The 12500-nt window shown below is 42.6% G+C and overlaps 1 protein-coding gene across 3 annotated transcripts in view; it reads left to right on the top strand.

Annotated features, from left to right (window-relative positions):
- LOC145499914 (uncharacterized) overlaps nt 1-4585 on the top strand; it is a 15318-nt gene extending 10733 nt beyond the window's left edge. For all 3 annotated transcript variants that reach the window (XM_081479430.1, XM_081479432.1, XM_081479431.1), the window contains 2 exons: nt 3200-3874; nt 4269-4585. In XM_081479430.1, coding sequence (XP_081335556.1) covers nt 3200-3874; nt 4269-4459 — 866 coding nt within the window. In that variant the 3' untranslated portion in view covers nt 4460-4585. The remainder of the gene's footprint in view (nt 1-3199; nt 3875-4268) is intronic.
- Nucleotides 4586-12500: the final 7915 nt, after the last annotated feature.

Here is a 12500-nt window from a genome sequence, read left to right as displayed (position 1 = left end):
AGAAATTTGCAAGACAACTGGGTTTCCAGCATGTGACACGTTCCCCACACTATCCACGCAGCAATGGTTTTATTGAAAGCCAAGTAAAATCAGTTAAAGCTGCTCTTCTCAAAGCGAAAACCACCCACAGGGACCCTGACATGGTCCTCATTTACCTGAGAACTACACCCATTGATCACAAACTGCCATCACCTGCTGAACTGCTTCTTGGTCGAGCAATCCAGGACAATCTCCCGAGGAAAATCCCCAGAGGCGTCTTAAGTGAAGTAGTCGCCCCCAGACTAGAGGAGAGGCAGGAGCTCCAAAAATTCTACCATGACAGGTCCGCAAGGCAACTTCCTGAACTAGCACCGGGACAAGGAGTGGCCATCCAGGATCAAACGACACTGAAATGGAAACCAGCTGAAGTGAGAGAAAAGCTTGCAGGAATCCCCCGATCATATGCTGTGACAACCCCAACTGGAAGAGAGCTGAGACGCACTAGAACCCATATACGACTGGCCCCTCAGAGCAACATAGAAGTTGAACCAGACACTGATGGACAAACTGTGGTACAAGCTGCCACCAACCCAACTGTTGCGATTTCAGTTCCCTCAGAGAATCAAGCCACCGCACTCCCAGGCAGTTATGTAACTCGGAGTGGCAGGATTAGCAAGCCTCCGGAAAGGCTGGACATGTAACTTGCTCTTTGCTGAACAATGCTGATCTAGTAACAAAGGAACTTTTGTTGTTGACTTATAGTTATGTTCCTTTGTCCCGTTGTGTTGTTATTTTGTTTGCTGTTATAACTCACCTCATCAGGAGGAGAGGGATGTGATGATATGTGCTTCAAATGCACTTCCGGTGACGTAATCAGCATGTGAACATATCATGCTTTGCGATCTTTTGTATGTAGTTCCCGCCATGTTCTTTAGATATTAAAAGCAAGTAAGAAGCGACATCGCCTCCTTTATAGCTCGCGGCTATTACACCCTCTGACCACTAAATGGAATCGTTTCACTGTAGTCTCTTCCTGAAATCGACGCCCACGTCTTGCAAGTAGCTGGCTTGTAAGCCTCCTTGCCAGCTGCAAATTGCTTTCAAAGAAATCTTGAGTTTGTAATGTTTCTTTGAGTTATTTGCACTGTCCGTAATTAGAGCTACATGCCGTGGTAAATACATCGACAATTATTCCATGAGAACGGATACGGAATGATTTGACAATCAACGAGGCTCGTAGCGTCGAGATGCTTTTAATCATCCTATATCCTGCAAGCTCATCCCATGTCCAAAAAGCTGTTGCAAGGTCCTGCTGATTTCATTAAAAAATAAAAAACAAAAAAACATCTACTTAGCGGGTGATTTCATGAACGCTATCTGGGATGCATGGCCTGATAATTAACAATTATTCCATGAGCGCGCGTTGGATATGAGATGGTAAATAGCCAACGAGGCCCGTAGGGCCGAGTTGGCTATAACCAATCTCATATCCAACAAGCGCGAATGGAATAATTGTTTTATTAAATTCGGTGCGTTTGTATTCTTGGAAATATAGCTTAATTTTATTGGGTTTTAATTTTACAAAACGACCGGAAGTCGATGTGACAAAAACAACAACAAGTGGGAAATCACATGACATGCGCGCCGTTTGTAAAATTAGTTGAATGAAAAATTTGAGAGCGAAGCAAACGAATTTGCTGAATGAAATTGCAATCAAGTAGAATTCAAGAAACGTCTATCAAATGAAGGAGATATAACCTTGGTTAAAAAGTTTGAAAAGCGTTCAAGTTCGAGTCATGGAGAAGAGCCAAATAATTGTGCACTTGCACATTGCCATCGTAATAATGCTGCGGAAACCTTTGATCGCCATGTGACACAGACGTTGTGCCAAAATTATTCTCGACAAGATCTCTCTCAGGATTCCCTTGCTTTGAAAGCCTTGGCATTTCGAGCTGTATGTGTGGAGCTCATTGTTGATCAGTTTTAGAGTCAAGGACAGAAACTATCTTAGCGTCAGATTCATCTTCAGAATCTCCGAGGCCACCCTGGTGGTTTTGCGTGGCTGGTAAAGAACCGGGCTTACTTCGGTTCAGCTCAAAACACTCAACTGCTTGAGGTGTTTTTCGCAAGGACAGAATTGTTGACGCTAGCTGTCGTTGATTCTCTCGTCGTCGTCGGTCAAAAAAGAGACTGAGATAAAACTAGGTCGTCCTCTGTAGCTGTGCGGCCTATCCGAGCTTGCTTAGTCGAACAGTTTCCTCATCTGCTCATTGGAAACTGGTTTCTCATGGACTACGCCGCCAATTATGCCTGTTTTCCTGCGGCCTTTTACAAATGCATATGCTCTAATAATTTATTTGCCTGGTCAGAGATAATGGCAAACGGTTTGTTGTGCGGCGGCGTGCGAAGGAAATGATCAACTGGCGGCTTTAATGGATTTAATCAATGAACTTTTGCAATACGTGTCATCTTTCTTCCTCGCAGACGAGTAAAAACACTTCAACTGAACATTCAGTTCTTCTTTTGACATTTCTTATATCGGTTTCGAAACTTTGGTGCCACCAGGACTAGCAAGCCATTCTGTTCAGGTAAAATTTGTTTTTGTTACATAATCTTCATGAATGCGTAAAATCTCGCCGGTCATATTTTAATTTTGAAACTTTAAGGGAAACTTAACGTATACGTACCGTTAAATAATCTCATCTCGAGCTTTGTGGCTTTTTTAATTTGTTGTTACTGGGACGGCATTGTCCATAATTTCCTGTATTTCCTGTGTAGATAGCTCACCGAATGTGCTTTTTTTCATCCATTTTTTTTGTCGACGAAACTTTGTTTCACGCGAAAAAGCTCATGCCGAGCGACATTTGCCGCTTTCATTTCCATATAAGGTCAAACGCAGGTATAATGGCTGGTAACCGAGATCCAGTGAACCAATCAGAAGGCTAGAATTGCATTATCCGAGAATTTAATTTAATAATGGCCGATATCCTAAGGCCGCTAAGCCAATCAAACTTCTGAAAATGTGTTATCTAGCTCTCCAGTTTTTAATAATCATTTATATGCACTTGGTAACGCCGTTAGATAAATGGTTATTTTCTTTGGTTTTTGATTATCAGACATTCAAATAGTAATGCAATGAGATATCGAGTAGTATTGCGGACGAGGCGTAGACCAGCTGGCTAAATTCCAAGCTGAATGTTTTCTGCTTTAAATCTTCCAGGTGACATTACCGTAACCTTGGTTGTGTTTTCTGGCCGTCCTGATCCAGAGTGGACGATTCTGCCGACTGATCCAAGTTACAAGAAAATAGTTGCACAATTAAAGAAAGCGAAAACTGCCAAGCTTACCTACCAACCTGAAGATATGCCAGCACGGTTGGGCTACAAGGGATTCCTAGTTCAAGATACAACGAAGAAGGAAAGGGATCTAATTGTTGGCTCAAACACAGTGCCTCTCCAGCAACTTCTACTGACGACCATGCCAAAGGGTACCATACCAAAAGCCACTCTGAAGAGCGTTTCGGAGGAGATCAAGAAAGGAAAGGTCTCCGCAGAACTGCAAGTCACAAAACGCTTTGCACCCGACTATAACCCAAGTTCGTGGAATGGCAACCGTCGTAGATTGTTAAATAACAATTGCTACAACTACGCAAATGACAGAGCCACTAATACCTTCGCACAACCGGGGAGGGCGTTTGCCCTTGCACAAGGCCAAATTGCAAATCGGAATCAGTATAATTTGATGCTCAATAGAGGAGCGGTGAGAGATGCTGCAGTAAATGATGGTTTGCAAGTCGTGGACGTCCCTCAAGCTCCCCAAGGTCCCTTTGTTCAAAACCGCATGCCTAGAGTCCCTAACGGACAACGTCACCTGGTGGCACTAGTTGTTGACCCAGGTTAGTAAACAAATCGAATATTCTCATTGATGTTATTGACTGTATCTAGAAGGAACGCACTGGAGAAAAAATTACGTGGAACAGAAAATCCGACACGCAGAGTGACATCTGACTGTCAGAGTAACAGACAGGTAGACAAGTATACAATGTTCAGCCACTAGATAGTAAGACACACCAATAAAGACTCACAGAGAGGAGCAAATTTCCATGCTTGATTTGGACAGAAAATTCATCATTATGACATCAAAGCTAGCGATTTTTATATATCCTCTAATTCTTCTTTCATTCCCAAGTTTCTCGTATACCTTAAGACGGTACATAAACTTAAGGCAATTCTTTCCTCCCATTCCAGTGACAGTGACGTTCCGTTCATTCGTTCTGTCTTTTCGGTTAGGTACGGATTACCACTGGTACCGCCTCGATAGCGATGGCAAATGGTCTCATAAACCTGGCCAAACCCGCGTGATAAAACATGATAACGTCGGCAGAGACATCACTGATCCAAGGAATGCCAATATGGGCGACTATCAATTTGTTTGTTTCATGTCCACTAATAGTCACGGAAATGCTGTTGACATCATATGAAACCATCAACTAACTCTATATTGCATTACAGTATAGCAGTCAGAGCTGAAGTCAATGAAAGTGCAATTAAATTAATTGATGAGGAATTATCTTTTCTCTGATGTAATCTGATCAATGACAATAAAGGGCTGCTTACGCTTCTGTTAATTGTAACTATTGGCTCTTTGCATGAGATAGACGTTTTTTAGTGAATGAGACAGGCAAACTGGGAAAAAGAAATCGTGAGTGCTGTTAAGACCTAAGCTTCGACTCCTGATAGGAGCACTCGAAATTTCTTTTCTCCGAGTATGCCTGTGACATTCACCGAAAAAATACACCATCCTTATTTATTCACCAGATTTGACATTTTCCATGACATTCATTGCCATTTCCATTATGATCATCCAGCTGAGTGTAGCCCTGAGAAGGGCCATATGAGGTGACTTTGACTGATGTTTCGACAACCTGGGCTGAAGTCATCACGAATTTCTTTCTTTTAGCGAATAGCGTCCGCTAGTATTTCTACTGAAAGAGTAAACAAATACGGTGACAAGGGACAGCCTTGTCCATCTCCTCTGTTAACGTATCAGCCACCGTTAAAATGTTATAAAATTTGAGATTTTGTAATGATCGGATAGAGCTTTTCAAAAAAAAAAAAACAGAGGATAAAAAAATTTTATTTCCCTGCAGAGTTATTGGGCGCAAACGTTTTTTTCCATGTTAATTATATTAATTACCCGTTGACAAGTCTTGTTATACTGGATTAACTTGTAAGTCAACATATCATGAAAGAAGTCACATGATATCCAATTATCATTGTAAATCACGCAATAGATTTGCATCTTTCATGTGGCTGGTTTCTTCATATCATCATCATCATCATCATCATCATCATCATCATCATCATCATACTTTATTTACCCTCGGATTTTAGAGTTGCTTATGCAGCTAATATCTCCGAGCATTTACCCACCCAACCATGAGACTATAGATTCAAAGACCAGACCACAACACCGGGGTATACTTAATACTGCCACAGTGTCAAAAACAGGACGATGTTTACATACAAGACAGGCAAACATACAGTGAGTAAAAGAAAGGCCATTTAGTAATAAAAGAACACTGTAGGAATAAATTATTATTATTGGAAGCCACTTGGCTGTATACTTAAAGGCGTTGAAATCAGGAGGTCCCTGATTGAAGCATAGACTTACATTATATTTTAATTTCTCCACTTTCTCCTTAGTTTTGGTTCAAGTTGAGAAGATACGCCAAAATGCTCAGAAGTGTTTTGCCTCTCTAAATGCCTTAAGGTTACCGTATACCTTCAGGGGTGTCTCGCGTCCAAGCGATGTAGCGCGTCCAGTTTAAGCTGTAGACACCTAAACCCCTATATCAAATTAAAGCTTATAGAGCTGGCTATCAGACCATACCAAAAATTTTGAAATAAAATGAATGGCCGATTTTTTCACGGCCACTAAATGCAAGCGTCCTAATCACCTTTTGGAAGCTACAAGTCAAAGCGAATTTTGTTTTTCGTCAATTTATTTTTTCCCTCGGTTTCAGGACAAAAAGCGCTAAAAAAGCGTGTCTGCGTTTTTCCATATTCAATTGCAGTAAAAAGTTACAGAACATTTTCGAAATAGGATTTAAACAATGTGAAGTGATCGTACAAAAATCGCTCTCGGAGAAAAAATATTTCGAAATAAACAATCCGCAGACTCGTTTTTGTTTTTTGTATGTTAATCTAGCTACTGTCCAAATTTCAGGGCAAACAAAGAAATTCCCTTCGAGTTGTAACTCTTTAAAGTGTCTGCTTCAAACGAAAAAAATTATTCGAGAAAACAGCGCTAAGAAAAATATCTTGCTTCGCAAACAAACTCCTCCCACAAACGCCTTCAACTGGGTTCTCAGATCACTGAGCCAATCAGCGCTTGGAAAATTTACTACCATTAACTCGCGGTGAAATTTACGCGTGAATCTCCAAAAAAACCTTGCGTTTCGCAATGCGCTCAGGGCGGAGAGATGAAGCTGGTTTGGCAAAATGGGGAAGACGAAAAAGGATACGAACGCTAGAGTAACTGGGCGACGAGAACAAACAAAAGAAAGCGCGGCAGAGCAAAAGTGCATGGATAATATTTCAATGGATCTCAATGAGTTGGACGATTCATCGGTATCGAACTCAACAAAAGAGTCACTGTAAACATCGCTGTTATCGCTGTCGAGTTCCCAAATTTTACACAACCTTTCTCTTCTCTTGACTCGATCATTTTGCCCTCTTGATACGTCCGTAGCTTCATCCGTGAGGCCAACTTTCGCTTCTTCACTCATTGATGTATTTTCATACATTCTTCGCTTTTTCGAACTGGTAAACGGAGTTTTCCGTGGTCCATGTTTACTTATAACTTAATAGAATTACATCTAATACGAAAAATGCTTGGATTAACAACGCTGATTAACTGAGTAGCCAGCCAATTCGTGGTATCCATATCGGTAATATTCCCGCGAAAGTAGTGTCGGTTGATTGCATACACGTTATGGGGCTGTCAATCAAGAGGGAACTTTTACTTCCGGCCATAACGTAAAACCTCCATTTCTCCGCCAATATTAGTTTTTTTTCAATTTTGTTTTCAGAAATTAGAGATTACTCTTCGACCATTACTCTGAACCAAAAATCCAAATTTGAAGAAAATTTCCGATCTGAAGGTATACTGTAACCTTAAGTTTCACCAAAAATAATCCAAGGCATAAAATTAAATTATTGTATATTTTTCAGTACTCTCCTCTCAGAAATAATTGAAATAATTAGTACATACCATTATTTCTTTCTGCAAGAAATCTATATTGATAGACCTTATCACGGTTTTCGCCGCCATCTTGATGGGTAGGTAAAGCGTTCACAAATTACAGTGTTTGCATGAGGATTCGATGGCAAATAACTTTTTGCAAAATCGAATGTTACATGTACACAATTTTTGAATCGCGATGTTAAAATTCCAGGTGGAAAACTGTCTTCACCAACTTTGAAGGATGTAGCTTGGGTAGAAGACGCTCAGTTAATACTTGTAATTTTCCATACATTTGTCTGTAAATTTGGGTAGATGCAGCGGCGCGGGAAAAAAAATTTCAGACAAATGTATGGAAAATTAGAAAAATTGACTGAGCGTCTTCTAGCCAAGATATATGCTTCAAACTAGGTGAATACAATCTTCCACCAAGTATTTTAACATTGCGATTCACAAATTGTGTAAATTCAATTTTGCAAACAGTTATTTGCCATCGGATACCCATACAAACACTGTTATCGCGGCGACTTTGCCTACCCGTCAAGATGGTGTCAAAAACTGTGATAAGGTCTATTAATTGAATCTCTTAGCTTCCATTCTTCAAAAGTGTGGCTTCATCTTCAGGCATATCTTCTAACAAAAGTTCAGTTACTCTCTGTTTCTATAAAGAGGCATATACTAATAAAAATAAAAACAATATACACGTACAATCATTACATGTACATATAACGGTGGTGAGGCAGGCCGTGGAGGAATAAGCCTTATCTCTTGGCAAAAGTTGAATCATTTTTACTACTTGTCAGTAAAGCTTAAAATTGCAGCGTTTACCAGTTTCAGTAGGTGAAAGACTTCAGGTCATCGTGATCAAATTCAAGGTTAATGTTTAAGCTGATTAGCATGCCAGTAAACAGGCCTGTAAAATTACGATTACGAGCTTGGTTGTTCTCTGAACTGTACAACAAATAGTACAATTACTTAAGTAATCAAAACTATGACAAAATTCTCGAACGTGATTGGCTATCAACAGCCCGATTTGAGCATTAATTGGACAATGTACGCCTCATGCTTGTAATTGGACAGTACGCGTCATTTTGCGCGCGCTGTTGCGGTGCGCTTTGTTGAGTAAACGGCTGTGTTTTTCAGCATTCATAACGACGTTTAATCGTTCAGTGCTCAATCGATGGTTTGTTCGTTTCTCGAATTTTGTCATGGTTTGATTAATTGGTAACAGGACATCGTGTCGTCCAATTCGGTCTGTAATCATATGAGTGAATAACAAAATCGGACGACCGCGAAGCGGGAGTACAATTTGTTAATCACGAGTATGATTACAGACCGAATTGGACTCCACTCAGTCCTATTACCATTATTAATCATATCTATAACAAAATTTTCGATCGTGATTGATTATCCGCGCGCCTATTTGCCACGTAATCGGCGCGCGATCACGTGGGTGTCCAATTACAGGTATCCAATTTGAAGTTTTTGTTATTGGATACCTGTAACTGGATACCCAAGTGATTGGCACGTCAATTACGCGCGTGTAGTGTTAAGCGTTACTCAGTGACGTGACACGCCTTGCGTCATATAGCTAAGCATGCTGGGAATAAAATAATGGAAAGATATGATTCCAATACTGCCGGCGTACTGACTTTGTGTCGTCTTGTGTGATACACGCGTTCGTTTAAAACATTACATTGGTGACGAAGAGCGGGAAAAGTCGCTCCAAGATACTCATAACTGACCATGTTACCGAGTGTCTAATCTTTGTGATGGCAACAGCGATTCCACGATTCGAACCGTTCGACATACACGTGGATGGCGCGATTGCCCATTGATGGCGAAAATGGATCAAACGACTTGAAAACCTCCTTGCTGCCGCTGCTATAAGTGATGAGAAGAGACAGCGAACTCTTTTACTGTACTATGCCGGAGAGGAAGTATCCGAAATCTTTGACGCTTTGCCGGACACTGGTGAAGATTTTGAAACGGCTAAAACGAAGCTGAACGGGTAATTTGACCCGAAGAAGAATGTGGAATCTCAGATCTTCACGTTTCGGCAGGTGAGGCAAAACCCAGGTGAAACCATGAATTTGTATCACTCCCGCTTGCGACTGTTGGCAGCTACCTGTGAATTTACTGACGTCTACAAGGAAATTAGATCTCAAATAATTCAGTCGTGCAGTTCGCAGCGTCTTCGCCGAAAAGAACTGAGAGATTCGACCATGACACTCAAAGCCCTGTTAGCCGAAGCAAGAACGTTGGAAGTCTCGGAGCAGCAAGCAACTGACATAGAATCCCCAGGAACTGCCAATGCTGTGTTACCTCCGAAGTCCGAAGCACCGGACCAGACAGCTCGTTGTTTTAATTGTGGAGGAAGTTGGCCACACGATGGCAAAGCTGGGTGCCCTGCTCGGGATCGAAAGTGCAATTCCTGCAAAAAAAAAAAAAAAGTGTCCATTATGCTCAGTATCGTGGAAGGTCTCAAAAAGGTCAGTCTGGTGGTATAGGCGGAACAAATAGAAAAGGAAACAAGAAGCAAGGACGTCGACGTCCCAAGCCTCCGCAAGCCGTTAATCAACTGAACGAAGAGTCAAGGCCACGCTCACCGCCGTCGAGTTTAAGTAATGAATACACGTTCACGCTAAGTTCTCGTACCAAGGTCAAATTGCATATTGATGAGAATGTGAGACCTATTCATCAATCGCACAGATGCATCCCATTCCATCAACGAAAGAATCTTGAAGCTTGTGTTGAATCCCTCCTGCAAAAGGATGTCATTGAACCCGTTGATGGTCCCACCCTCTGGGTATCCCCTGTGGTCTTGGTGCCCAAACCCAAACAACCTGGTGGAGTACGGCTGCGCGTGGACATGAGGGAAGCTAACAAAGCAATAACCCAAGAAAGACACCTCATGCCCACCCTTGATGAAGTGGTACACGACCTCAATGGTGAAAAAGTGTTTAGCAAAGTCGATCTCAATCAAGGATATCATCAGCTGGTCCAGGCACATCACCACCTTCTCCACTCATTTTGGTCTGTGCAGGTACAAGCGTCTTAGTTTTGGCGTGAATGCTGCAGCTGAAAAATTTCAGGATGTAATTGTTACTGCTATTAGTAACATTCCCAATGTCAAGAACATTAGCGATGATGTCATCATCTATGGAGTCAACACGAAGGAGCATGATAAGACCTTGCATGCTGTCCTAACGCGCTTCAAGGAGTTGAACTTGACTCTGAAGAAAGAAAAGTGCCAATTTTACATGCCACGTATTAAGTTCTTTGGTATGGTCTTTAGTGCAGATGGTATGTCACCCGATCCTGCGAAGATGGAAGCAATCAAGCAAGCAGAAGCACCTACCTCAGTGAGCGATGTGCGCAGCCTGTTAGGTATGACCAACTATGTGCCTCGTTTCATACGTGATTATGCAGACATTGTGGCTCCTTTGCGTGACCTCACTCACTAGGGCGTCGAATTCAAATGGGAAGATGTTCACCAAGCAGCGTTAGAGCGACGCAAGTGTAGTCTCACCTCTGATGAAGTAATGGCATATTTTGACCCTAGCAAGAAATCAATCCTGCTCTTGGATGCTAGTCCTGTTGAATTACGTGCCGTGCTAACTCAAGGGAACAGAGTGATTTCCTACGCCAGCAAAGCCCTCTCTAGTGTGGAAAGGCGTGAGGCATTGGCAATCGCATGGGGTTGTCAGTACTTCCGTATGTAAATCTTGGGAAGTCATTTAATTCAAAGTCGTGACGGATCACAAACCATTGTTATCCACTTTCTACAGCCCCACTTCCCAGGCCTCAGCTAAGATTGAGAACTGGCGTCTCAAACTACAGTCCTTCAACTTCGAAGTGTTGTATTCAAGAGGTGACCTGAATCCAGCAGACTACATCTCAAGGCATATCCAGGGTAATGCAAAGTGTGATCTCATCGCTGAGTCTGTGGAGTAGTATGTCAACTTCGTGATGTCTCAAGCCACACCTATGGCTCTACGAAGAGAAGAGATCAGTGCAGCAACCAAAAAAGATGCCACTCTTCAAGAGGTAATGCGCCTCATCTCAACTGGCCAGTGATATAACTTGAAGCCAGTGGAGGGAGTCGATCCAAACACACTCAAGAGATTTGCTAACATCCGAAGTGAGCTGATTTCAGTGGATGGTAACCTTGTGCTTCGTGGAAACCGCGTAGTAGTGCCCGATGCACTTGAGAAACGAGTGGTCGAATTGGCTCATGAAGGCCATCAAGGGCTAGTAAAGACTCGTAGCCTGTTACGCTTAAAGGTCTGGTTACCAAGAATGGACAGCCTAGTTGATTCTATTGTGTCAAGTTGCCAAGTTGTGTCTGTTGTGTCAAGTTGCCACGCCCAAGCCTCGCCGTGAGCCTCTACCAATGACTCCTTTACCCAGTGGTCCATGGGAACAAGTAAGCATTGACTTTTGTGAAGTTGCTGGACACTATGTCCTTGTTGTAGTTAATGATTACTCAAGATTCCCTGAGATTGAGGTCGTCCACTCTACTTCTGCCAAAGCGGTGATTCCTAAGCTCGACCGCATATTTGCTGCCCATGGCGTACCCCAAGTGGTAAAGTCTGATAATGCCCCCCTTTAATACTGGCGAGTTCGCACGATTTGTTAAATATCTTGGCTTCAAGCACCGAAAGGTGTCTCCTCTGTGGCCCGAAGCCAATGGAGAGGTAGAGCGCTTTATGGAAAGGTGCTACGCACCCCTACTCGCTGCAAGCAAGAAATGTATCAGTTCCTACGCAACTATCGTGCTACTCCCCATTGTACTACGGGTGTTGCCCCTGCTACAGCCCAGTTTGGGAGGCCAATTAGAGTCAAGCTACCCCACCCTGTAAGTGTGTCAAGAGGTGAAAGTCATGACCCTGTGACCATGCGCAAAAGAGATGTTCAGCAGAAACTCGGGATCAAGAGCCAAGCTGAGTCCAGAAGAGCAGTCAAAGATTGTGACATTCAGGTCGGAGACACAGTACTAGTCAGGCAACCACAGCGAGAAAAGCTGCCAACGCCATGTCACCCAACCCCGCTGTCACTAAGAAGCATATCACAGCATGCTAACAACAGAAAGCGCCGACCGAAAGGTGACACGTAATTCATCTCACTTCAAAAAGTTCCTGGCTGATAACTGAACCACATTCAGAGCCAGTAAGTCACGTGAGAGAGAAGCAATTGACCTCGACACTGATAGCAGCCCTCCTCCTGGTATTCCAGTCTCAGTCCAGGAGTCCACAGACTCACCAGTGGACCCC

The sequence above is a fragment of the Orbicella franksi genome, chromosome 10 (genome assembly GCF_964199315.1).
Source record: "Orbicella franksi chromosome 10, jaOrbFran1.1, whole genome shotgun sequence".
Classification (NCBI taxonomy): domain Eukaryota; kingdom Metazoa; phylum Cnidaria; class Anthozoa; order Scleractinia; family Merulinidae; genus Orbicella; species Orbicella franksi.
Note: the sequence above shows the minus strand (reverse complement) of the source record. Positions and strands in the feature narration are given on the sequence as shown.